The sequence below is a fragment of the Vicugna pacos genome, chromosome 6 (assembly GCF_048564905.1).
Source record: "Vicugna pacos chromosome 6, VicPac4, whole genome shotgun sequence".
Lineage (NCBI taxonomy): Eukaryota > Metazoa > Chordata > Mammalia > Artiodactyla > Camelidae > Vicugna > Vicugna pacos.
In genome coordinates this window covers 71,595,638-71,622,829 of record NC_132992.1, presented here as the reverse complement: position 1 = coordinate 71,622,829, position 27,192 = coordinate 71,595,638, and the positions used below count along the sequence as shown (strand labels likewise).

The 27,192-nt window shown below is 39.1% G+C and overlaps 2 protein-coding genes across 14 annotated transcripts in view; one reads left to right on the top strand and one right to left on the bottom strand.

Annotated features, from left to right (window-relative positions):
• The window catches only part of NEK9 (NIMA related kinase 9), a 34,043-nt gene extending 14,060 nt beyond the window's left edge, over positions 1 to 19,983 (top strand). Inside the window, exons 11-23 of one of the 2 annotated variants that reach the window (XR_001459214.3) lie at positions 1,065 to 1,209; positions 2,463 to 2,663; positions 2,852 to 2,898; positions 4,137 to 4,292; positions 5,630 to 5,738; positions 6,201 to 6,362; positions 9,697 to 9,867; positions 10,630 to 10,689; positions 13,011 to 13,216; positions 14,296 to 14,457; positions 15,713 to 15,925; positions 17,454 to 17,897; positions 19,305 to 19,983. Coding sequence is in view for 1 of the 2 variants with exons in the window: in XM_006206084.4 (XP_006206146.1) it covers positions 1,065 to 1,209; positions 2,463 to 2,663; positions 2,852 to 2,898; positions 4,137 to 4,292; positions 5,630 to 5,738; positions 6,201 to 6,362; positions 9,697 to 9,867; positions 10,630 to 10,689; positions 13,011 to 13,216; positions 14,296 to 14,457; positions 15,713 to 15,925; positions 17,454 to 17,576 (1,755 nt within the window). In the remaining variant the exon portion in view is untranslated. Of the gene's footprint in view, positions 1 to 1,064; positions 1,210 to 2,462; positions 2,664 to 2,851; positions 2,899 to 4,136; positions 4,293 to 5,629; positions 5,739 to 6,200; positions 6,363 to 9,696; positions 9,868 to 10,629; positions 10,690 to 13,010; positions 13,217 to 14,295; positions 14,458 to 15,712; positions 15,926 to 17,453 lie in introns of both variants that reach the window. The other variant, XM_006206084.4, reaches the window with a different exon arrangement.
• The window catches only part of ZC2HC1C (zinc finger C2HC-type containing 1C), a 45,023-nt gene that overhangs the window by 11,667 nt on the left and 6,164 nt on the right, over positions 1 to 27,192 (bottom strand). For 4 of the 12 annotated variants that reach the window (XM_072963443.1, XM_031679261.2, XM_031679262.2 and 1 more), the window contains exons 3-4: positions 23,336 to 23,419; positions 11,827 to 12,056 (exon numbers count right to left, since the gene is read on the bottom strand). In XM_072963443.1, the coding sequence (XP_072819544.1) occupies positions 11,847 to 12,056; positions 23,336 to 23,419 (294 nt within the window). In that variant the 3' untranslated portion in view covers positions 11,827 to 11,846. Of the gene's footprint in view, positions 1 to 3,530; positions 3,593 to 4,860; positions 4,951 to 11,826; positions 12,065 to 22,847; positions 23,420 to 27,192 lie in introns of those variants that run through there. The other 8 variants (XM_072963441.1, XM_031679263.2, XR_012073754.1 and 5 more) reach the window with 7 other exon arrangements.

The window sequence follows — 27,192 nt, the reverse complement described above, 5'->3', positions numbered from 1 at the left end:
TTCTACCACTGGATTGAAACTACTCTTGACAGAATGACCTAAATTGTGAAATAAAACAGACATGTACACTTTAGTTCTTGCTTGACCTCCTGTCATATTTGCCATAGTTGGCCACTCCTTCCTTCTTGAAGCTTTGTCTTCCCTTGGTTTCCATAAGACCATATTCTCTTGGCTTTCCTCCTGTCTCTGGCTGTGCATTCTCAGGCTAATTTCAGGCTGATTTTCCTTTACTCAACCTTGTCTTAGGCCCTCGGTTCTTCCCGCTCTTCCTCCTCTTTCTCCTCTTCCTGAGGGAGCTCATTTTTTCCAGTAGTGTTGGATAACTTCTCTGTCAGGACAGGCTTTATCCCCAGTGTGTAACAGAGTAGACACTCAACTATTAATTGATTGATTGAAAGAAAAAATGAGTAATCACTCATTTTTGGTCTCTGTTTTAGAGTGTTAACTTGCTGTTATTTCCTAAAATTCTTTCCCTTAAAGAATTAGCTTTTAGAGGTGGAGTGATATTAATGCCTTAAAAAACATTTATATAAGGATTTACAATTGAGTTATTGAATGGGAAAAATTACCTATCTTTGTAAAACTGTTGAAAAATCATTTAGAACTATTCTCAATGCTTTATAGCAGCCTCTTTGATATAGCCAGATTCCTTATAACTATTCCATATTTCAAGGAAATTATGACCAAAATTTGTAAAAATTTTATAAGGATTTTCAAGAGGCTGTAGTCCTATAGAAAACAATCAAATTAGACAATATAAAGAATCTTTTCACCATCACTCATAATTAAATAGACAATTCATCTTAGACTTGAAGGAGAAAGACAAAATTGGGAATGTGTCCTTTTAAGACATGATGGATATCAATCTGGGATACTTTAAAAATCTTTACCTATTGGCAGGGGTTTTTTACTACCTATATTAAAAGGTTTCATCCCCCTTTTTAAAATTTCATTTCTAAATTTCCAGCTGACTTTTTCCTACTATTTTTCTTAACAAGTAGTGATACTAAAGGTTAGTTTTGGCATGAAAAGTTAAAATTTCACAAGACCTATTTATTTCACAGAACATGCAAGGGGGTACTAAACTCCATGGTCAGCTGGGCCACGGAGACAAAGCTTCCTACCGACAGCCAAAGCACGTGGAAAAGTTGCAAGGCAAAGCTATCCGTCAGGTGTCATGTGGCGATGATTTCACTGTCTGTGTGACAGGTAAGGCATCAGCAGAAAGCGCCCAGGTGCATTTAATGTGGAGTATTATACCTAATTCTGTGCAGTTTTAGTTGGGATTTTATAACAAAGACAGCATCCAGAGAACCAAAGACAATCAGCAAAGACACATTAATAACAACATGCCCTGTATCTGGAGGGAACTGGAAAAAAGACATGCGCTCCAGTGTTCAGCGCAGTATTATTTACAATAGCCAAGACATGGAAACAACCTAATTGTCCATCAACAGATGACTGGATAAAGAAGTTGTGGTATATTTATGCAATGAAATACTACACGGCCATAAAAAAGAATAAAATAATGCCATTTTCAGCAACATGGATGGACCTGGAGATCATCATTCTAAGTGAAGTAAGCCAGAAAGAGAAAGATAAATACCATATGATAATCACTTATATGTAGAATCTAAAAAAAAAAGACGAATGTAATTATAAAACAGAAACAGATACACAGACATAGAAAAGAAACTTGTGGTTACTGGGGGGGATATGGGGTGGGAAGGAATAAATTGGGAGTTCGAGATTTGTAGATACTAACTACTATATATAAAATAGGTAAACAACCAGTTTCTTCTATATAGCACAAGGAACCATATTCAATATCTTGTCATAACCTATAATGAAAAAGAATATGAAAATGAATATATGTATGTATATATATATATGACTGAAACATTATGCTGTACATCAGAAATTGACAAAATATTATAAACTGACTATACTTCAATTTAGAAAAAAAGGAAAAAAAATTAAAAACATGCCCAACTTGCTGTAGTAATAGGGGAGTGGTGAGCAAGGAGAAGGCAGGTGGATAACAGAGAAGAGGTAGGATTAGAAGAAATACATGGTATGTTCTTGTTGGAGGGCATAAAATAACCATTACCTAGTGAGGTGTGGATAATACTGAATCAGGAATCAGGAGCTAAAATTTAGTTTTGGTATTGCCATTACTTAATGATTCCTTGGTGCTTCTCTTTTTCTCTATAAAATAGAGATAGCCCTGGTATAAGTTTAAGCCTTTTTAACATGATAATCCTACTACTATTTCTTTAAACTGTTATTGTAACAGTACACGTGACCCCCTAAATACAACTCTAGACTTGCACAGGATTTCTCTGATATGATCCCTTGTGAAATCATTGGCTGAGGTCATCCTCATTCCAGCCCTACCCAGCTCTCTAATTAGACAAAATAAGTCATTCCTTTGATGGGTTCTGCTTTCCTTCTTTTCACAGATGAAGGTCAGCTCTATGCCTTTGGATCTGACTATTATGGCTGCATGGGGGTAGACAAGGTTGCTGGCCCTGAAGTATTAGAACCCATGCAGCTGAACTTCTTCCTGAACAATCCAGTGGAGCAGGTCTCCTGTGGAGATAACCACGTGGTGGTTTTGACACGAAACAAAGAAGTCTACTCTTGGGGCTGTGGTGAATATGGTAGGTGTAGCCTTGCCTCTGTCCACTATTTCCCAGGCACACAGACTGACTTCAGGCTCGTGTGCCTCTAACACATCATGCATCCTCTACTTGAGAAGTGTTAATTCAGTAGAAGAGAATCTTATTGAACATTTTCTTTGGGAAGAAGGCCCTCGTATTAATGATTTTCTTTCTTATGTCTATCTCAGGACGACTGGGTTTGGATTCAGAAGAGGATTATTATACACCACAAAAGGTAAAATCAGAGGCAGCTTCTTCCTAAAGCCTATGTCACACAGACTCCAGTAGTGTGTCCTCTTTCCCTGACTCCTCATATCAAGATGTTACTCCTGCAACATTTCCTGTCTGGAAGACTGATAATCCAAGATTTCTAATTTAGCACTATGTGGTTTTGTCATCTGACTAAATCATAGAAAGTTGAGAAAGAATATATAGCTGCTGTGGGCATTCTGGGGTCACATCTTACTCAGGGATGAGCAGTAAAATCAGCATATACAGTGAAAAAGTCACATCAAGCTAAACACACTCTGGAAAATTCCTTGGGAAGATATTGGAAAGCAATATACTATTCCTTAACCCAGCACAGCCATTATGCCACACCCCCACCCCCATTTCCACAGTTGGACACCAGATGAAATAGTTGTTTGTGTTTAGGGGTCCTGCTGGATGAAACATAAAATGTAATTACTCTTAGCACTGCAAGGGCTGGCGTGGTAAGAGCTGGGACAGGACCAGCTGAGGAAGAGCATGGTCACATCTCTGTCACATCCATCCTGGGATACAGGCTCACCAACTGGAAGGTTAACTGTAATTGACTATACCATTCAGTATTGACAATGTTTACTTACATTTTAAAAATTAACTTACATATTTGTTGGACCATTCTCACTCAATAGGATTCACAGCTGCTCCTCTTTTCCTGAAAGAGACTGTAGTAGAAGACTTGAAGTTTGAGTTTTCACATTTCACAGACATCCATCATGTTCCCCACCATTCTCCAGCCCTATCTAGTTAGCTGCAGAGTGATGTGAGTGTTCAGAAGTCTTGCCTGCTACCTCAGTACTCAGCCATCTCACTTATAATATGACCAGACTGGGACCCCACAGGGCTACTGAGTTTCTTCTATAACTATCATGGGCATTCCACCTCAGAGGACAAAGTCAGCAATAGACTGAGGCTTCTCCTTTCCCAGTGTTTTCTGAGAAGTCTTCCTAACTAGAACCTGTTGCTAAAACAAACTTTGACAGGAGCTGTCTGTTTAGCTGACCTGGAATTGCCGCCTTTTACTTTATTAAAAAACTAGACCTCCTTGTTAAAACAGTAGCCTCTAAGCTGCTGGGCAGTTCTGAAGAGAATAGTGCAACCTTTACTTCCCTATAGTCATTCTGCTAAATACAAGATGTCACTTTTGAAAGAATTTGAGAGGTTTTTTTCCTAATACAAGTTATGTTTGGGGATTTATTTTTCTTACAGGTGGATGTTCCCAAGGCCTTGATCATCATCGCAGTCCAATGTGGCTGTGATGGGACATTTCTACTGACCCAGTCAGGCAAAGTGCTGGCCTGTGGACTCAATGAATTCAACAAACTGGGTCTTAATCAGTGCATGTCTGGAATCATCAACCATGAAGTGAGTATCCCCTTTGGTGTCCTGAATACATTGTCAGAATTTCTCTAGGTTGGAATTTCTTTGGGAATGCTGATTTGTGACTGTGGAATGTGATTTAAGAATAAAATGAGTATCTCACAGACTTGTTCAGCAAAAGAAGCCAGCCACAAGAGTACATACTATATGATGCCCATTATATGAAGTTTAAGAATAGGCAAAATTAACTTATGATGACAGAAGTCAAAATCATGGTTACTTCTGGGAGGAGGGGCGTAGGTATTAACAAAGGGTGAGAGGGATCCTAGGGTGATGGGAATGGTCTATATCTTGATCTGGGTGGTAGTTTTACATTTATATACCTACAGAAAAATGTGTCAAGCTGTACAATATTGTATAGTTTATTAAACCTTAATAAAGTGATTACAATCAAGGGATAGAATTCAGATTCTTACCTTATCACTGAAATAGGTATAGGAAAATTAACATGAAAAGAAACATTTTTTAATGTATCACCTCCTTGGAAAGCTTAGATTTATTGCTGAGAAATCACTGATCCTATACCAGCTTATTAAATGTAAGTATCACTCACCTCCTTCAAGGATGTCATAAAAGTCACCACTGATAAGTCCTAGTCTCCTCTTTGTGTTAATATGATGAGTTTTTGTCATTTTGTCATTGTCTAAAGAAATTAAGAGACAAAAGCTTGCTGACTCAATGGAAAAGATAAGAATTTTAAAGCAATCTCTAAAGTAGTGATTCTGAAAAGGGAGAGTACAAATTTGGAGGAAGTCTAGGGAGGGTGTCTGTGTAGTTTGAAAACGCAAATTTAGAATTAGCACTACTACTTGATTTGAGTTTTGTTATAACGTTGATTTGTTGTGAAATTTTAAACTCACATGAGAAGATTTATTTTTATGCTTATCTAAAGGGAATGTGGGTTTTAACAACTTAAGAACACTGTAGGTCAAATTAGATCACAGTAAACTGGTTGCTTTATGGGCTGGAGAGAGTCCAAGATTTTAATTCCTTGCCCTGCTTTTGTTACATATAACCAAGACAAATGTCGATTCTATTCTAATATAGATGCCTTCAGGAATGGAGAGTCCATGTTTTGCATACCCTAGTTTAGGAATCTAAAACTTTCGTTGTCAGAAAGCTCTACCTCATACTAATTAAATTCTCTGATTATATATTGAGCTTATTTCTTCTTGTATTCTGTTGGAGATGAAAAGCTACCTGGCACCTTCTTAGTAATGTTATTTGCTAGAAGACCTTTTGGTCATCATGACAACATTTTCGGCCTGTTTCTCCTCCATTTTTTACCTCATAAGTCTGCTTTGTGTTTTACCTTGTTTCAGGCATACCATGAAGTTCCCTACACAACCTCCTTTACCTTGGCCAAACAGTTATCCTTTTACAAGATCCGTACAATTGCCCCAGGCAAGACTCACACTGCTGCCATTGATGGTGAGTTGATTTACAACTGTGTACACAGACCTTAGTATTTCAGGCTCTTTTATTCTATCAAGTATTAGCTCTTCTTAACTATATATACATTTTCCTGATTTCCCCCCATCATGCAGTATTGTCTCATTAACAACTTGGGCATTCAAATAAATGTTTTGTTGGTAATCATTGTAAATGCATAATCAATACATCCTTTACTGAGAATGCCACATCTATAAGTTTCCTAAGATAGATAGTAACCATTTTCCACATTTAAAATAGAATATATAATATTGAGTCACTTCCTGGATCTAACTGGTCCTTGATCTAGATACCTAGCTGCCCTAGGTCCAGGATCATGTGGATGGCTTTATATTTGTATACTCTAACAACCAGAGGCTAGTCCATGGGACTCTGCATTGGTTGCATTTTCCCTCTATTCCATGACCCATTGATGCCTGGTTACTTTTCCCTTTGTCTCAGAGCGAGGTCGGCTGCTGACCTTTGGCTGCAACAAGTGTGGACAGCTGGGCGTTGGAAATTATAAGAAGCGTCTAGGAATCAACCTGTTGGGGGGACCCCTAGGTGGAAAGCAAGTGATCAGAGTCTCCTGTGGTGATGAGTTTACTATTGCTGCCACAGATGGTGAGTCTACACATTATTTCAAGCTTCCTGGGCGGACGGCTGTGTTTAAATTTTGGTTGGGAAAGAGGTGGACTGGTTATTTATATAGCTGGATCATATGTTTACTTTTTTATTTGTGTTAAATTGGTGGCCAGTTTTTATGCATATGGAGCTTCATTAACTTTTCATGTGTCCAACAGAGTAATTGTAAAAAGGTCAGATTTCTAGATAATGGCAAGTTAGTATCCTAAGTCTCTACTTTTTTAACTTTAACTTTTTTGATAAATGTTTTAAGAATTATAATATATATACATATATATATATATACACATATACACACACACACACACACACACACACACACACATATATATATATATGTATATACCTTGCCCAGCACCATGTTGGTTTCAATAAATGTTGACTGAATGGCTAGAAAGGAGAACAACATAATTTAACCTTGCTCCTTGGTTGGGATCAGTTACACTGCAGTACTTAGGGACTGCTAAGGCTTAAAGGGCTGTGTACCTTGTGTCTCTTAGCTTTCTGATTGACCTAATGGAATTTTCTTCTCTCTTTCCTCTCAGCTATTTCTTCTCCTCAGGGCCTTCTTGCTCCTATCACTGCTTCTCATCCTTAACTGCCACTTCTGCTAGCCTTCACTCCCTTTCCTCTTTCTTCTGCTTTGTTTTTTCCTTTTTTCTCTCTTCTTGCATCACCTTCTAAACTTTTTTGATTTTTGTAACCACTTCTTTCTCATGGCTGGTGAACAAAAAAAATCACATTTCATCTTCTTATCTTTTCACTCATTTTGGCTTTTTTTGGTTATTGCTCCTGCTCTGGGATGTCTCTGTTTTCTTTTGTTCTGTGCCTATTATTTACACAGGAGAGGTCCAGGGATAGTGTCAGATAAGTGATCTGTTACCATATTTAATTAAGTGAACCAACCTTCAGAGTGGTACATTAACCTTCCCTGCTTGTCCCAAAACAAGGGGTTTTAGGGAACAGACTGGTTAGTTCAGACCAGATGAATGGAAATGTTACCTAGAAAGATAGAATCAGGATGTCACTAGGGAGTAAATATAGTACAGCAAGTTCAGTAGCACTTTCTGACAGGGCCTCAAAGAGGTAATATTTCTTCAGTAGATCTGTATACTTCTCAGATAAAACTTCAGAATGATGAGTGTAAAATTGGATTCTGTGGCTGGGCATATTACTTCTTATAAATGTTCTTCTACTCTTCTGAGTTGTACCTGATTGCATCATTCACCCAGCAGACATAAACTAAGTGCCTACTATGCTCCAGGTCCTCTTTTAGGCTCTGAGAATATAGAGGTGCTGTATGATCCAGCAGTTCCACTCCTGGGCATATATCCAAAGAAAATGAAAACACTAATTCAAAAAGATACATCCACTCCAATGTACAGAACAGCACTATTTATAATAGCAAAGATATGGAAGCAGTGTAACTGTTCATAAACAGAAGGATGGATGGAGAAGATGTGGTATATAAATGATGGAATATTACTCAGCCATAAAAAGAATGAAAATTTTGCCTTTTGTAACAACGTGGATGAACATACAGGGTATTATGTTTAGTGAAATAAGTCAGAGAAAGACAAACACTGTATGTTATCACTTATATGTGGAATATAAAAAGTAAAACAAGTGAATACAACAAAACAGAAACAGACTCAGTTATAGAGAACAAACTAGTGGTTATAGGTGGGAAGGGGTGTGGGGAACGGTAAGATGGGGTATGAGATTAAGAGATGCAGACTACTATATAAAATAAATAAGCACCAAGGATATATTGTACAGCACAGGGAAATATAGCCATTATTTTATAATAACTTTAAATGGAGTATAATCTATAAAAATATTAAATCACTATGTTGTACACTTGAAACCAATATAATATAAATCAACTATACTTTAATTTAAAAAAAAAAAAGTTGAGTCTGAGAAAGCCTCTGTCCTCCAGAAACTCATGGACTAGTAAGGGAGACATACATATAAACAGATCAGTGCAGGGAGAAGGGTTCAGTGCCGTGAGAGCAGTATCCTATCCTTTTCTCTCTCCACCATCTCCCTTCACTGTCTAAGTGAACTTGTTACCTTAAATCCCTCCTGTACACTGATAGCTTTATATTACCATACCTGACCTGCAGATTGACTTTTTCAACAGCCCCTTGACTTGGATGCCTAAAGATAAGGTCCAGTCTTTATAATCCAGTCTTCCCAGGTCAGTCCTGATTCATGCCTATTATCCTGGCTTAATCATTAGTAGCACCCCCTTTTCACTAAAATATATCATGATTTGGTTAAGAAGTAATGGGCATCTCAAACAAACTTACTATGTTCAGAATCAAACTTCTGATTTTCTGTTCAAATCTGTTCCTCCTATAGCCTTCCTGTCTCAGTAAATGGCAACTCCATCCTACACCCCCAGTCCCATCCATTAGCAAATTCTACAGATTATCTCCAGAATATATCCAGCCACTTTTTACCATCTTCACTACTACAACTGGTCTCCCTGCTTCCACCCTTGGTCCCCTGCAGTCAGTTCTCATGGTAACCTGGGAGCTCCTTTTAAATACCTACTCTTCAGAATCTAATGCTTTCCTATCTCAATCAATAAAAACTAAAATCATTGCAGTGGCCTACATGACCCAGACTTTAGTCACCTCCTGACCTCTTCTGTGACCACTGTCCCTCCCTTACTTTGCTGCAGCTGCAGGAGACTTCTTGTTCGTGTTTGTGATACATTACCTACACTGGACCTTTGCACTTGCTGTTCCCTCTGCCTGGAAAGCCCTTCCCCTAGATACCCACTTGGTTCTCTCACTTCAGTCAGGTCTCTGCTCAAGTATCAACAAGTACTTCTCTGACTACCCTGTCTAAATTAGTGATACCCCATTATTCTTTATTTTCACTTTTATTTACCATTTATCTTCCTTCATAGCACTTGTCACTACCTGAAATAATTTGTTTATCAGTCTCTCCCCACTGGAGTGTCAGTTCCGTAAGGGGAATGACTTTGTTTTGTTTACTACTCTCTTTCTAGCACCTCAGTCAATGCCTGTCATGAAGCAGATGCCCAATAAACATTTAAATGAATGACCAAAAGTGTTGAATGAGTGAATGAATAGATGGCAGTATGTAGGAGTGCTGGTCATGTTTACGTAGGTGGCGTCAGGTATTGTTTATGCTTTATATAAGGGAATAAATAGCTTTACCTTGTTTTGTACATAGTGGAAAGTCTTTCAGCTCTAGGACATAAAGATGGGGGACCCAAAAGAGTTGGGAAGCCAGGGTGCTATTAAACTATTTGCTGTTTAATTTTTTTGTCTAGATAATCACATTTTTGCCTGGGGCAATGGTGGTAATGGTCGCCTGGCAATGACCCCTACAGAGAGACCTCATGGCTCTGATATCTGCACTTCATGGCCTCGGCCCATCTTTGGATCTCTGCATCATGTCCCAGACCTATCTTGCCGTGGCTGGCATACCATTCTCATTGTTGGTAAGGGTTTCATATGTGTGGGTTGGGATGGCTTTGACAGAGAATAGAACCACACCTAAGTTACTGACGGTCACATTCTTGCATCTCAAAGAAGCTACTTCTATAAGTCTTATAGTCGTCATTGATACCATATGTAGTGGCAGAAACAGAATATTGGCATTTCTTGAGTTCTGTCATTTGCCACCTCATGATAACTTCAGGCTCTGCACCCTTGCCAGAGAATTTGTTACTTCTAGTTGCTCCCTAGTTTATCTGTATTCATGCTTTTGTGAGAAACATTCAGTACACCTTTAAAAGAAAAAAATAAAACTAAATTGTAACTTCTTTCTGCATAAATATTCCTTTGTTATGAAGTAAATTATAAAGGCCTGTGTGAAGGTTTACAAGTTCATTGTTTTAGGTCAGTGGTTCACAACCTTGGCTGCACATTAGAATCCCTTGAGGAGTTTTTAGAAATCCCATTGTCCTGACCAATTAAATCAGAACCTCTGGGGTGGGACCTAGGCATTGTTAGTTTCTAAAGCTTCCCAGATGATTCCAAAGAATAGTTACAGTGGAGAATTGCTACTTTACATTGTGAATATAGTTAGAGTAGCTAGTGGCACTTGGCTTGTAATATTTATATCTAAAACAGTATTTAATTATATCTGGTGTGAGGGATAGCAATTATCTCCTAGATTAACTCCCTATCCTAGTCTTCTCACGTTTTCTGCCTCTAACTATATACAGTGCTTACCTAAATACTGAAATATTTTTCCTCAGAGAAAGTATTGAATTCTAAGACCATCCGTTCCAATAGCAGTGGCTTATCCATTGGAACTGGTAAGTAGCAGTGTCTCAAGTACCAGTGGTTTTCTGAGATGTGAGTCTTTGAGTTGAATTCTGTGCAGTCTCCCAAAAAAGGAAATAGGAAGTATCTTTGGGAAATGAGGAATACCATGCTCAAGAGGGAGGATCGTATTTTGGTAGATTTCATAATAACTTATGACTTTTACATTGTGGTTAGAGGGAGAGTACATCTTTGCCACCATGCACATGGAAGTAATAAAGTGACTTGCTCAGCATTGCAATGTGATGACTTACGTACTGTTCCTTTTCTTGCTGTGCTAGGGGCTATGGGTTCTGTCTGCCCTCTACTTCCATAGTATTCCCAGTCTATAGAGATAGTCCTTCAAAACAGGCCCTCAGAATTAAAAGTTGGCTAAACTTTCAATATGGTTAGGAAAATCAGCCAAAGCTCTCTGATACTTTTCCTTTGGCTGCTTTCTTCATGGTTCTCTCTGATTTGGGACCATGCCAGGAAATTGAATCTGTGTTCCTTTTGGTTTTCCATTGGCTAGAGTACCTGTAGTCTTTGATGTTTCAGACTGGATTCTGGTATTTTGTGGAGTCAAAACAGATGAAGACCCAGAATGAAAGTAAATTAATCCTCCAAAAAGACAGTTGAAAATCTGATTTAGATTTGTTGAACTCTAGTTTATATACACACACATATCACACATTTTATTAGTTTCTTTTAGTAATCCATTGCTCAGGATCTATTTGTGCATATTAATATCTGTCACAAATGATAAAATACTTTTTGCTAAGCACAGCTGTTCTATTACAGCTTTGTTTTGCTGGAACAGTATTTAAATGAAAAACGTAAGATTAAAAGCACATGTCCATTGGCTCAAAAATGTAACTCTGTAAGGGCAGGGATTTTTGTCTTTTTTAGTCATTAATTTTATCCACATTGCCTAGAAGGGTGCCTGGCAAGTGGTAAATTCCCAATACATATTTGTTGGTTGAATGTTGTATAACCATCCAATGGAATATTGTATGAGTTAAAATGAATAACATCTACAAATATTTCCATAATGTGAAATGTAAAAAGCAAGTTACAGCAGCCTACATGCCTTTTTGTAAAGTTCAAAAACAAAAGCAAAATAAATAATATATTGCTTAAAGATACATAAATATGTGGTTAAGTTTTCTTTTTATGAAGAAATGAAAAATACAAAATTAATCAGAAGTAGTAACATCTGAGTAGGAGGCCAGAGAAGAAAGGAATTCACAAGGCAGGTAAAGCCATCTAGGTTATGTCCTAGTTCAGCACCGTCCCGTAGATCTTTCTGCAGCAGTGGAAGTGTTCTGTCTCTGTGCTGTCCAGATGTAGCTGTCGAGTACTTGAAAAGTGGGTCCTGTGACTGAAGAACTGAATTTTTAATTTTACTTAGTAGCTACCATATTGGAAAGTAATTGCACTTTCACGTAATAGATTTCATCTGTGTTTATTTTGCTAGGCATCAAAGCTTACATATGTGTTAAAAATAGTCTTAATGTATATATCAAATGTAACATAATTTTTAAAATCCATTCAAAACAAAAAAGCAAGCTTCTAACTTTATTTTGGCATCTACAGTTCTGCTGTTTTGGTAGGATCACAGTGTGGCATAATCAGTTCTCAAGCCAGGTTAGCTGGTGGCCATAAACAAACTTTCATTTAACTTTAGAATATACCTTGCTTTTTTTTTTCAAGCTTTGGTAAATTACTTTCTTAGTTATATTTTCTTTGGCCCATATTAAAATTGTTTCATTTTCTCCTGACTACACTTATCTTAATTAAAGGTAACTTGGAATATGCTGCATGATATTAAAAGAACCAGCCATCGTATTTTTAAAATTCTTACAAATAGTCATTAAAGAATTTAATGAATTGAGTGGTTGAGGATTTCTCTATTTGGGTGTTTCCCCAGAAAAGGAATTAATAGTAAGCTTATACGGTAGCTTTAAGAGGTGTTTGGCTCAAATGTGAAAAAGCTTTGTATATAAGAGGAACCTTTATGCTGGAGTCTGGATATATCTGTTAAGGTGTGGGTGGTATGGTTGGGATGAGTAGTCAGTAATGCTGTAGACACTGATAATCTGCTGAGAACATAGGGATAAGCACATTTGGAAAGCAGAAGTAAATTATCATGAAGATACTGATATACAAGACCCTTGTGTAAAACCTGAAAATTTAGTCCTAAATATCTGACTTACTGTTGCTAGTCCACTTCATGCAAATGTAGGGACCTCTCCAGGGGTCAGTGGGGCTATCAGATGGTAAATCTTTCTTGCTGCAGAGCAAAGCTCTCTATTTCTTTCTGTGTATCTGTCAGTGGTTCAGAATTCTAGCCCAGGAGGTGGCGGCGGCGGTGGGGGAGAAGAGGAGGACAATCCACAGGAATCTGAAACTCCTGATCCAAGTGGAGGCTTCCGAGGAACAATGGAAGCAGACCGAGGAATGGAAGGTTTAGTGAGCCCCACAGAGGCCATGAGGATCAGCAGTGGCGCCAGCAGCTCTTGTCCTGGCTGGCTTCGAAAGGTAATTCCTTTGGTAGAGGTACCTCTGCGGGGACTAGAAAGGATCTCACTGTTTCCTATGTCCTATTCAAGTGCTTTGCAGCAGTCATCTAGGTTTCTACTGTCTACTTGAACCAAAACCACCAAATCTCTAATTCTTTTTCTTCCTGACAAGAAAAGATATAAGATGTTCTCATGTCTTTATTACTTACATGAATAGAAATTAATGCAAACTTCTTTGAAGGCAGTTTTTGCAGTACATGTGTGCTAAGATTAAGCTTATAGATTTGGTACTGTGGTTCATAGAAGTAGACTATTGGGGCAGTTGGATTGCCTTACAGTAGAGAAATGCTTTATGAGTGCAGACAGTAAAAATGTTGGAGTTTATTTATTTGTAAGGCAAGTTGGTTATAACATATGGCTATGAAGAAAGGATGGGATATCTGTGCAGTATGACCCATTCTTTTAGAAAATATGTAACGTATAGAAGAATGTCCAATATGAAAGCTACATACTGATCATTTTAACAGTTGTTTTCTATGAGTGATGGAATTACGGGTGATTTTTGTCATCTCCCTTTGCCCATCTATGTTTTCTCATTTTCTACAGTCGACATTTATAGTTTGAATTTTTTTTTTTAATTTTTACACCACCACCTGCCCCCCCGCAAAAAAAAAAACCATAGATTTAAAGCTCCCTCTATAATAAGGTTAAGCTTGATAGCTGCTCAGGAGTATGAGTGGAAGAAGCAGCACACTGTTCTGTCTAAAGCTTCAGCCTGGCAGTTGGCCTCACTGCCATCACCTTAGAGCTTCCCAACTTACTGAATAGCCTGTGTAGACTAAGTATATGTTGGGGAAACATGCCAGATACTCCAGACTGTTCTTGAATTTGAGTTTGATTTCGCTTCACTATTGCTCCTTGAGGGAGGGATGACAGGATGTTGACAGGTAGGGTGAGCTATGTTGTAACCACAGCTGGCTTGCCCCACTAGAGGGTGCTGATGTCTCGACAGAATGAAAGAAAGAGAGAGCAAAGGGAATTTAGGTGAAGGAAAATGGCTCAAACAGAACTGATGAGATTCTTTCTCTTAATACACAGGAGCTGGAAAATGCAGAATTCATCCCTATGCCTGATAGCCCATCTCCCCTAAGTGCAGCCTTTTCACAATCTGAGAAAGATACTCTGCCCTACGAAGAGCTGCAAGGACTCAAAGTGGCCTCTGAAGCTCCTCTGGAACACAAGCCCCCAACAGGAGCCTGGGTAACAGCTTTTGCCTTTAAATCACAACTAGGTAAACAGTGGCTGTGAACCCTGCCTGGTTCTCCTGGCCTCACTGTCTCCTTCTCCAGCTTCATTGGTTTCCCAGCTGCCCTACATCACTCATACTGTCTGTTCAGTAACGTTTAAAGCTTCTACCCAAGGCTAAACTGATGGGAAAGTATCTACCCATTCACATTTTTGACAGGCACACACTTTCTACACCAGAGGATTGTCTTTCTTTTCTCTCTGCCTCAGAAGTACCAAAATTGAAATTCCAAAATTCAAATCCAGTTTTCATGACACTGCTAGGGTAGGTTGGAGGTACTAAATATAAGTAAGAAATAATACTTGTAGTCTAGTAAGGAAGCAACACATGTATACCTAACCTTGGTAGAAATGAAATTGTGGTAAATATCTCAATAAAACTGTAAATTAGATGACATCAAACTTTATCTAAAGGGCTACATAGTAATTATTTTAGGCTTTGCAGACCATACAGTCTCTTGCAACCACTCAACACTGACATTGTAGCACAAAAGCAGCCATAGATAATACATAATGAATGGGCATGCTTATGTTCCAATAAAACTTCATGTACAAAAACAGGCAGTAGGCCGGATTTGGCCCATAGGCTATCATTTGTTGACCCTTGCTATAAACAAAGTATAGTGGAAGAATGGAGAAAAATCCAAGCTAGGATAATTAAAAAGCTTTCCAGAAGAAGAAATAAAACCTTTCAAACTTCAAGGTAAACATTTTAATTCCTCTGTCAAGTAACCTTCTGAATTGTTTTGGCGATCTTGTTTACTGAACACTTCTCAAATCTGTTCTAAAGTGTGATCCGCTGTTTTTCATGAATATTCACCCTTTGCATCACAGTGTCCTCACAATGATCAGAAAGACTTGTTCCCAACCAAATTGTGCTGTCCCTCACTTCAGCATTTTAAATGGGAAGTCATCAATGCACTGTAAAAATTTTCACGAAGTCCTCCAAAATAGATGATTGATTATTCTTTTAATTTAGCATAACAGGGACTGAGGCATTGAGAGTTCTCTGACTCTCTTATGTTAGAGCTGGGTTCTGTTGTAATCCCAGCAATTTTCTGTTTCTCTTGCATTTACTTCACGTGTATATGTGTTTTATCTTGTTACTTTAAAAGTAAAATCTGATAGCACTTAGAGGACGTTTGGATTGGGGAGCTAGCTGTAGCATCTGGGCAGAATCTCCTTTGACCTCTCTATCCTCTCTTTTTAGCCACCTCGGCTGAATCCTGCAGGAACATGTGCTGGAAAGGGAACACCCTTGACTCCTCCTTCCTGTGCATGCAGCACTCTGCAGGTAGAGGTTGAGAGATTACAGGGTCTGGTGTTGGAGTGTCTGGCTGAACAACAGAAGCTACAGCAAGAAAACCTCCAGATTTTTACCCAACTGCAGAAGCTGAACAAGAAGTTAGAAGGAGGGCAGCAGGTGAGAGCATTAAAAGAATAATTCGATTTCTGATTCTGTTTTGAAGAATCACAGAAGCAAAACACCAAAGACTAAAAAAATAGACTTATTCCTTTGCAAGTACTTAACCTTTTGATGATGTAACTTTTGTAATGAATCCCGGAAGCCTTGGCCTTGTTCACACACCTGGATTGAATCATTTTCATCACCTAACTTCCATTGTTTTTTTTTGTTACCTTTGTTTTTTCTTTTACTTATTATGAAAAACTTTAAACTTTACAGTTAAGCGAACACCCATACATCTACCATCTCAGTTCAACACTTGTTAACATGTGCTGTATGTGTTTCAAATGTGCATATGTGTCTGTGTGTGTGTGTTTAAAATACGTGTAGGTATGTATCTGTGTGTATTTAAAATATGGGTGTATGTATATATTTTTTCTTTTTTCTTTTTCTTTTTTTGCTAAATCATTTTCAAGTAAATTATGCAAGTCATGACATAGCCCCCCTAAATACTTTATTACATATATCCCAAAATAAAGAGATTCATTCTCCTGGATAACCACAATACTGTTATCACACAGTATTAAAAATAACAGTAATATCCTCAATTATCATCTAGTACTTAGTTGAACTCAAATTTCCTTAGTTTTCCAATAAAAATGTCCTTATAACTGTTTTTATCAAGACCAAAATCCAGTCAAGAACCCCGTTACATTATGTTTCTTGTTTCTTTTAATATAGAAAATTCCCTCTACCACCACCCCTTGCCTTTTTTTTTTTTTTTCTTTAATTTTCATGGCATTGGCTTATTGAAGAAATGGAGTCAGTTGCTTTCACAGAATGTCCCACATTCTGGATTTGTCTTAATTTCTTGAGACGTTGCTTAATTTGTTCTTTCGTCACCCTGTCATTTCTGAAAACTGAAAGTTAGACTTAAGGCTTGATTAGATTCAAGTTAAACATTTTTGGTAAAAATACTTCACAGGTGATGCTGCTTGCATTGTTTTTAAAGAGCCATAGTATCACTGTATATAGAGTGAACTAGGATTGGGGAAATACTGTTTAACCCTTGGCTTTGCCATTTACCAGCTTTATGTGTTTGGACAAATTACTTGGTTTCTGTGAGCCCTGGTTCTCAACTAAAAGAATAAAGTAGTATCACCCACCTGGTGTGATTGTTTTAAGGATTAAATGAAATAATGTCTATGAAATTACTTTGGAAAGCATTATACATACTTGAGGGAAGCATAGGGTGATTGGCAGAGGTAGCAGGCAGGAGGACTGTTTCACTAGGACTGTTTGAGTTTTAAAACTAAGAGTTCTGCATCCTAGAAAATCCTGTAGTCCTGGATAAACCAGGATAGTTGATTACCTACTTGCAGCAAATGTAAAGGTGTGGACTTTATCTAAGGTCCTATATTATTAAGGTATGTAGTATTATGAACTTCTCACAAAACTGTTGGCTACACATCCTTAGATGTTGGCATTAAACTGCTGTAACTAGGTGGCAGTGTTGTTAACGTGGAACTGTGTTTTATCTGGACAGGTGGGGATGCATTCCAAAGGAACTCAGACAGCAAAGGAAGAGATGGAAATGGATCCAAAGCCTGACTTAGATTCAGATTCCTGGTGCCTCCTGGGAACAGACTCCTGTCGACCCAGCCTCTAGTCTCCTAAGCCTTACAGCCTCCAGGAAACTGGGATCCAAAGACCTTCACAGCACACTTACTGAATGCAGAGAGCGCTTTCCTGGCTTCATTCACTTGCAGACAAGGAGCGCAAGGCAGAGGCTCTGAAGCACTTTCCATGTACACTTGGAGAGTAGCATTGCCTATTAGATAGGATCTAGGAGTGATTTTGTGTTGGAAAATGGAAGGGCCCCGTGGCCCTGGCTCTGTCCTCAGTGACTGCCATAGCAACAGCAGCTCTGTACCTCATCTGGTGATCCCACCTTTGAAGAGGAGACACAATGCTCACCTTAATTTTGCTGGTAGCAGCTTATATCCCATTTGTCATTTTCACCATGAATTGGAAGCTGCCTTAGGAATTCAACACCAGGCATTGCACCTCTGGGTGGAGGAGGTTAAAGTGTAAAGCTGGAGTGGGCTGGAACCAGTGTGGCCCATCCAGGGTCATCTGGAGAGTGGTAAAGTGTTCTAAGCCCTCTCAGGAGCCGGAGTCCAGGAAAATATGTCTGGTGGAGTCAATCTGGGGCTTGTTTTCAGAAAGTTCAATTACTTTGTGCAGCTAAATGCTTTAGGAGGAGAAGTAGATTAGATTGCTTTTCCTCTGAGGGTTGATTGAAATTTCTTCAGTGAGGAGTAGAGAAAGAAGGGCAGGTCCTTCCTCATCACACAGCAGGAGTTTCAGGCTGGTGCAGTGTGGGATTTCCTAGGTTTGGAAGATACCTCTAAGAGATGAGGCATCTTGCAGAGAATTAAGTCAGTAGGAACAGACAAGAGAAAACCATGAGGGGAGGTCCTCCTTTATATGCCTCTACTTGGTATCTTCAAGAGAGCCTAGAGTGACTGAGTCTTCTGCCCAAGAAGGCTTCTTGTGCCTCTGCCTTTGTGGCTCTTAGGGTTCTAATCTTGACAGCAGCCCCAACCACTCCCTTTCTGTATGTCTAGTCAGTATTTTTCCCCTTTTGGAATTTTATGAAGCCATATCAGTGAATATGCATCATCTTTCCTACTTGAGTGGCCCAAAGCCAGCACCAAAACCTGGTAGTCCCTGAAGCCTAACAGTACAAGAGGAACCTGCCAAGTGAGAGGAATTTGGCTGAGAGATCCCTTCTGATCCATGTGTCTTCATGTCCTTGTAGACAGGAGCAAGCTAAGCTTTCCTGAAGAGAGAAAGTGTCCTAGAAACATTTGATGGTTCTACTTAAGGATGTGAGCTATGTGTTTCCACCTCTAACCTTTGGAATGTTCCTTTAGTATCTTGGGTCACAGGAACTGCCTTAATGAGTGTCACATCCTACCTCCCTAGAAACAGCTAGATTAATTTTTGTTTTATTTTCTGGAACCAAAAAATGAATGTTTGATATCTGTTTAATGTTTTGGGAGGACCTGTGCAATGGAAATTTTTGCTATTTCCCTAAAACTGATGGTGTAAAGGCTGCTGCTCTGGGAAAACCCCGCAGCTGGGGATGGGCAACTCTATTCAATGGGATCTTCTTTGGTTTGATATTCCCATTGTTTTCTCAATTCTGGGAAGCCTAGTACAATGGTACTAATGTAATCACCGAAGCCTTTTCTTAAAATAAGGGAAGGGGCCAACCCTGGATTAAAGTTACAAGTTCTGGGGACTTGGGGGTTTGCTACAAACCCTAACAATGGGTTTTGGTTCATCATGTAAATGCAACTTTGATTTTTTTTTTTTTTTTTTTTTTAAGGACTGACTGGCCTTTCACGTTCCTGTATCCCTCATGCTCACCATCTCAGCAGGCCTGAGAGGCAGGGTCTGTTTGGTTGTTAATCATGAGTATTGCTTCTGCCATGGAACTGAGGAACATGGGCACGTTGCTGAGACTGTGGGATGAAAGTGAGCATTGAAGAGAGGGTGAGAGCCCTTCTCTGGCTCCAGAGGGGGAATCACTCTCTAGCAGTGGAACGCTGGGGTCATTTTCTCTAGCACGTTCCCTTGAGAAGTTTACGTTTGCTGTTAATCTGGCTGAGAATCTAAGTTCTGTGCCTTAGAGACAATTTGCACTTTCCCAAATTGTGCCTGGGACAGCCATACGATTTTACCCACCAAAAAGCTATGCAAATAGAAACCAGTTCAAAGGTGGCAGCCACACATCAGATAAAAAGTGGAAGGTGAAGCATCAGAAATGCCTTTGAATGGTTTTCTCTAGCTCATTCTCTTAAATTGTGTCCTATTTTTCTTTTTTATGTAGTGCTAGGTGTTTTAAGTTTTCCAGTAGTATTGCTTTTGAGTTATAGTATAACCTGAGTTACTCCTCTGCTCTGACATTGTTGCTGAAGAATTAGCTTATTGTTAGCCAGATGTTTGAAAGGTTGAGGGTGGAGTGGTTTGGCATTTCTGTTTTAAATAAACATTTAAACTCTCAATCAGTGCTATGCCTCAGTAAGCCTGCGTATGGACCTTTGTCACTGGGGATAAAACACCCAGACTCTAGGCCTTCACGAATCTTTGATTCAATGAGTCTTAATATAAATAAATTGATGGTCTTATAACAGAAACAATGCAAGGGACATTTGCACAAAAATAATCTTTGCTTCTTCCCAGTTTCTTTTTCTTGCTAACAATCATTTCTGCTACTACAACTTTTTTCCCATAAAAACTTTGAAAATGCTTAAGATACAGAGGGAGGAAAAAAAATGAGTCATTAAAAGAGGAAGGGACACATCTTGTACTTACCTCCTTAGTCATAGTCAGCTTTTTCAAATGATGATGCCAGTTTGTGTTTGTAAAACTGTTTTCCCTCAAAGAGACTGAACTGCATTTGGTCTCCCTGGCATAGCACAGCCAAGTTATGACTTCTCTTGGCTGAACATTTCACTAAAATTTAAAGCAAGAACAGCCTTAAACTCACATTTCATTTGGTTTTGCCATATATTTGGAAACATTTATAATAGAACAACTCTGAAGCAAGGATGTACTGTAAATAAATTCTTTCAAATAGCATCCCTGGCCCTCCAAAGAAGTATTATTCATGATAGTGTCAGGGCAGAGCAGGCTGTAGTTAGGACTACAAAACATGTTCCTTCCTGCCACAAAGCCAAAAATCATTTATTGCTTCAGTGATTAACTGTGGAAATAAACATGCTGATCACTAAACCTCACAGAATAATGAGCATTAGGGAGAAAAACACTATATCACATCTCTGCTACCTCCTTTGTAGCTGTGAAAAGTGCAAAAATTAATGACTTAAAGCAAATGTTAGCCAAAGATGCTGTGCTGCATTCAGTATACTGCTGTTAATACTGTCTCAGCGCATCCGCGTACTTTTCAACGAAGTGAGTTTCACCATGAGATTTTTCCCATTGCTTAACCTTTTGAACTTTAAAATTTATAGCCTTTACTTGCACTGAAGATTTTTGGATAAAGCAGTATAACACATGGACATTAACAAGCAGCATTTTTTACCCTCTGTCATCCTCTGCTATCCAGGAAGAGACTTAAGATAGAAAAAGGGTTTTTCTTCCCAAAGAGCCAGTCAAGCTAAATTCGAAGGCCAATAAATATTCCTGATATAATGAAGCCCTAAACATGTTGAGATCGAAGGGAACATTATGACATTGACTGTTTCTCTAGCAATATAAGAATAACACTTTCTGTGTCTATAGAAGGTATTCCCCTCCCCCACACACATTTATTCTCCCTGGAGGCCCCTGGTCTGTGACCTTTACAACCTCCTCTAGGGGTTACAAACCAGGCAGACAAGGCAAATAAGGGAAGCAGGCCAGGCAGGGCTGTGGTGATCTGAGTGCCTCACTCCATCTGGAAGGAGAAACTGATTCTGAACCCCACTCAGTTGGTGCTATGCAGGATAGCTGGCCCAGGGTTTCCAGAGTTTCCAGTTTTTCAAGACAAGCTCCATATCCCATATTTTTAATATTGGATTAAATTTTTAATGCTATGCCAGTCAAATAAAACATATCTGTGGGGCAAAGCAGTCCACAGGCTACCACTTTGTGACCTTGGCCACTGCTCATTCTTGTCCTCTATTGCGTTTACCATCAAATGTGAAACTTAAAGTGGGTACTTCATTAAACTTGCCTGGGGATGTATATATTGGGTTAAATATCCAGTGTCTCTTTGTGAGGTTTCTTTAAAGGCCAACCAAAGGCCCCATTATATGATACTTCCTTTTCTTTGTAACAATTAAGAAGAGCATAAAGCAATATGTGCTATTTTTTTAATATGTAATTTTTTTCAGCCTAGTGTCCTGCAGCTTCACAGCTAAAGCCTTAAACTCACATCAAATTGGTCTGATCTGTTAGCCCAGCCACTCAGCAGAAGGTGCAGAGGAAATGGAACAAGAGTGAGTGCCAGCTGTTGTTCAGCAAATACAGTTTTGTTGTCTGCCTTTGCCTAGGTCAGGTTGGGTAATTTTTTCTCCAGTATTTTAAACTAACAATTTGAGTGATGCTCTCAGGACAATAATCTTACTAATATTTCAGATCTGTTGTGCTGGCTTCATCTGCCTGAACTGATATTACCCCCATCAGACCTTACCTTATCACTTCTCCCATTTGATAAGTCTAGGACTCAACTCATTTTATTATTTTGAAATCCCCCAAACCCATTTATTGAGAGCCTAATTATGAAGGTTACTTGCACTAGACACAATTCTGTCCAGAGAAAATTTTAAAGATCTAGTACCTCTTCCTTTAAAGTTTACTTTCTAAAATAGAAGTTTACTGTAGTATAATTGGCAGGGACAAGTGACACTGCAGTATCCCAGCTTGCTTTGATGGTAGATTTTGCTGCCTCATTTAGGAAGTCATCCAGCCAGCCTGATTTGAAAGCAGAGTGCTAGCAATAGCTGACACTGAAGTTCCTTCCTCCCCCAACTGCCTTTTTTTTTTTTGACATATGAAATCCATTAGGAAAGAACAACTACAGAGACACAATGTGCTTTCCTCCATCCCTACCCTGTAAAGTACATAAAGATGAGGTTCACTGTATTACACAGTACATCGGGAGGGTTTAGGATATACTGGCGCCCTAACCTTCCATACTTGTATTGGCTTTTGGCCAGGACCATGTACCAGAGAGGTCATTTGCCTTACAGCAAAATTGTATTATTTTTTACAAGAGATACCATGATCCTCTGACACCAGCTCATCCTAAAAAGCCAACTTCTTGCAAGAACAAGAAGAGTTAACAGGAATCACAGACATACATGCAGAGGCAGTGGCAAGACAGCACAGCAAATGCAGGCACTTAACCAGCACAAACCACAAGTCAGGCTTGCAAGAGGAGAGCTTTAATGTAGACTCCTTGCTACTCTTACGTGTCTTCACCTATCAGTTCTTAGGATAATAACATAAGGCACATCAGCCTGAGGTGGTGATTTAATGGGAAGCTGAGGCTTCCTTCCATCTCCTGCTGCTTAGCAGTGGGTCTCTCCTCACTGATTTCAGCTCTGCAGGCAGATCTGGGAGATGTCAAAGTTTCAGTTCTTTCTGCTCTGCATCAGATTATTTTACTCCCATTTACTGCTGAAGAGAAGCAGAGCCTTCTTTACTATTGAGGTTTCCACTGCTGTCTGCTCAATTGTAATGCTTCCTTGGAGGCGGAGGACGGTTCCTGATGGTCTTACACTTGGGAATGTGCCGCTCAGCCACCTTGGGAGCAAAGTGGCGGCTACAGTGAGGACACTGAATATAGTCTGGATTTTCTGCAGGCAGAATGGGAGGCAGATCTGAGGGGTTTCCACCTTTGGCAATTACCTGCTGGATCTCTCGAGCCTGACGGAGGGTACGGATGAAAGATTCATGCTTCTGTCTCCAGTTGCTCTTCCTAGGAGGTTCAGCCTGTAAGTTGAAGGAAGACTGATTGTTGAACTTGGCATTTATCTCATCCCCTTCCTAAGACTCCATTAGAATGACAGTAAGTTAATCTATGAGGTCAGAGAGAACAGGAAAGGAGCAACAATGATAATTGACTTGCCAGAGTGGAGGCACTTAAACTAAGGGCCTGCAAAGGGGGACAGTACCGAGAGGCAAGCCGGTTTTCCCAGCAGAACCCCTGAGAGGCTCAGTGCTTGGAAGTACAGGTAGTGGAAAAGGGGGAGGTGCAGGGCTGCAAATAGGCTGGCCCCTAGGGCTCCTTTTCCACCTTGCACATCCAAGTGTCCAACACTTCCAGCACCCTCTCTGGAGAAGTTGAACCAAACAGGTTTCAGACTCAAGACACCCAGGCATAATGGAGAACAGGGCTAATCTAGGGGCTGAAAATGGGGGTTAAGTGCAAGTGTACATGATAGATTATGGAACTGTCAGCCTCCTTTCCTCACTCAGCTCTGAGAGTACCGGGCACATTGGCACTCTCATAGGAGTCAAGACTTTTCTGGATGCACCAAACAGTGGGGAGAAAAGCCATCAGATGCTGACTCTGAGAGACCCCAATTAAAAGGCTCACGATTTGATAATCCTAATATGAAGTCCCTCACAGTCAACAAGCCCCACCCACTAAGCTTAAATCTAAGTGGACAGTCAGGGATCACAAGATATGAGTAAAGCTCTAACAAGGGAGAGATCAAAACAAGTACATTAATACACACATGCACACACACTCAGGAAGCAACAACAAGGCAGGTAGCAGAAGGGAATCTCATCTTTATATACTTTAAAGGGTAGGGACAGGGGAAAGCACACTGTGTCTCTGTAGCTGTTCTTTTCTAATGAATTTCATATGTCAAGAAAAAAAAAAGGGAAGGAACTTCAGTTTCAGATATTGCTAGTACTCTGCTTTCAAATCAGTTTGGCTGGATGACTTTTTAAATCTACCATCAAAGCAAGCTGGGATACTGCAGTGTCACAAGTCCCTGCCAATTACATATAGTAATAAACAAAGAAGTATTAGAAGAGATTGTATATATAAAGAATATGCTATGAAAAAGGAAAGAGAGAACCAGAAAGAATTATAATAAATTAATACTGTAATAGCTAAAAAAAGAAATGTTGTATAATAATGTCAAAAAATTACACAGAATGGGAAAAAGGATCAAAATGGAAAGCAGGGGGAAAAGGGATTGGAAAACTAGAAAGTCAATCCAGGAAGTCCAACACCTGACCAGCAGGAGTTCCAAAAAGAACAAAGGAAGCACAAGGAGGAAATTATTGAAGAAGTAAGACAATGAACATTCCTAGAATTAAGACTGAAATGCTCTACCAAGTATCCAACACAGTCATTGTAAAATTTCAGAATTTCAGAATAAAGTGAGAATCCTGTAAGCTTTTAGGAAAAGAAAAAAACCAAAATGGGTTTCATATAATGGAGCAGGAATCAAAATGACATCAGATTTCTCAACAGTAACACTGGGTGCTAAAAGCTAGTGGAAAATGCCATAAAAGTTCTAACAGAAAATTATTTCCCGCCTAGAGTACTCTACCTGGCCAAATCATCAACCAAATATAAGGAATGATATACAGATATTTTCATTCATACCAAGACAAAAAATATGCCTCCCATGCACCTTTCTTAGTAAGCTTCAGCAAAGCAAGGAGTGAAGCTAGGAAAAGGAAGACACAGGATGCTAGAAACAGGAGAGAAGCAAAAAGAAGTCCCAAGACAACAGGTCTGGAGAACCAGTTTGACTGGAGCAAGAAGAAAAACAGTGGTGGGAAGGAGGTTTCCAGAATTTAGGGGGGAAAAAACTGATGGAATATGAGAGGTGTTTGAGCATTTACAAAAATATTAACAGGTACCTGACATCAGATGGATCATTTAGGGGAAAAAGTTACAGATAGGTATGTAGGAAACCAACCAAATGAAAACATGAGTCAATTATTAACTCCAGGTGCATGTGGGCAGGGGCAGAATCTGTTCAACCAGTGAACAAAATGTATGTGGTTATTTTCATGTAAAAGCTGACTACTGGTTTAACCCAAAATTGTGATTCTACTACGATGGAAGGGTAAGGGAAGGAGAAAAGTGGGAGGAGAGGGGATATGAAAGAGAGTTTAACCCATAAGAGGAAGTCAACAGATGATGTCCAAAATTTATCAATCAAGAAAATAAGCAAATTATTTAGAAATATGGAAATGCATATCAGAACTGAAGGCTGCCTGCCTTTGGGGGCTAGATGATGGGCGGGAGAGGGATGAGGCAGAATACTGTTGATCTGCATTATAGGTCACTTTGTACTACATGATTTTTAAAATGTATTCAAATATTATTCAGATTAAAATAAAATTTAATTTTTAAAAGAAGAAAACAGAAGGCAGGTAGCTGCTTAGCGAACTAACATCGTTAATGGTGAATAATGGAGATGTTATCAAAGGAAGAGGAAGGATCCATCATGAGAGTCTTACTGAAACAGACAAGGCAAGAGAATCAGTGTGTGAGAGACGGTATCCAGGAACCTTTAGAACTGAATTAGGGGAAAGTTCCTCAACTATATGATACTTAAACTTTAATTCTGCATTGTATTGAAATTTATTCAGTTAACACTTATTAACCACAAAGCACAAAGATGTAGTCTCTGTGCTCAAATGCGTAAGATCCAGTAGAGAGACCAGAAGTATGAGTCTGCCAGAAGTTATGTGATATTAAATGATACTAGGAAAATCACCTGTTCTTGCGAGTACACTGGAGGAGTGACAGACACAAACCACTTAGCTTCCAAAGGCACAAAGCTTTGGAATAAGACTTGGGACATTCCAAGAAGGGGAGTGCATCGCAAGCCAGATCCTTTCTGCCTCAGTGTCCTAAATGCAATGTATTTCCTCAAACTAGTTTTCACAAAGCTAAAGCCTCTGATCTCAGAAACCCAATTCTTTTGCTTCACTGCTACTGTATTTAGGAATTTAAGAAACACAAGGTTCTTTTAGGTTCTGGCCAGAAATAAACCACTATAGTGAGAGAATACCCCAGTCGATTATTGGACTGACCAGAAAGAAAACAGGAAAGAACAGGAACTGGTGATCACGTCATTATCTGCAAGAGCAAAATGTTGACTTCTCATTGGAAACTGGATTTCAGGAAGATCATCTCTGAACGTGGAAGGGACTATCTTTTGGTGATCTCCCGAATTGTACTGAAAGAAATAACTTAACTGCAAAAGACTTCTCCTAACAGCCATCACATAAATATAGGCCCCAGAAAATACTCACATAAACTCTAAAGTGCTAATGAACAAGAGGTGCTAGTGCAGCAGTTGGAGGGTTGGAAAGAAATGAAAATAGAATAACATTCTCATAGTTTACGAGACTATTAGAGTTGGATGGGGCTTTGAATTTATGTGGTCTAGGCTTTCCCACACTTCATTTGCATACCACTTTCACTTTATCCCCCTTACTGTTACTCAATTTTTCTTTAAATGCATGATTCTTAGAAATCAAGGGCCTACTATGTTTTGTATTTCCAATACACATTAAAATTACTAAAATAAAAAATGCTTGTCAGCATGCTACATTTAGAGAAACACTCTAAAACACACCAAGTGGTATCAGCCTGACAGGGTGGTAAACTTATTCACAAGACAGTCTTCTCTGGATCTGGCTGTCCAGAAGTTACCCCCAAATTATGGTAGTGTCTCAGAGTTCTTACTTTTTACAACCTAGTTTTTCTGCAGCTAGGAATG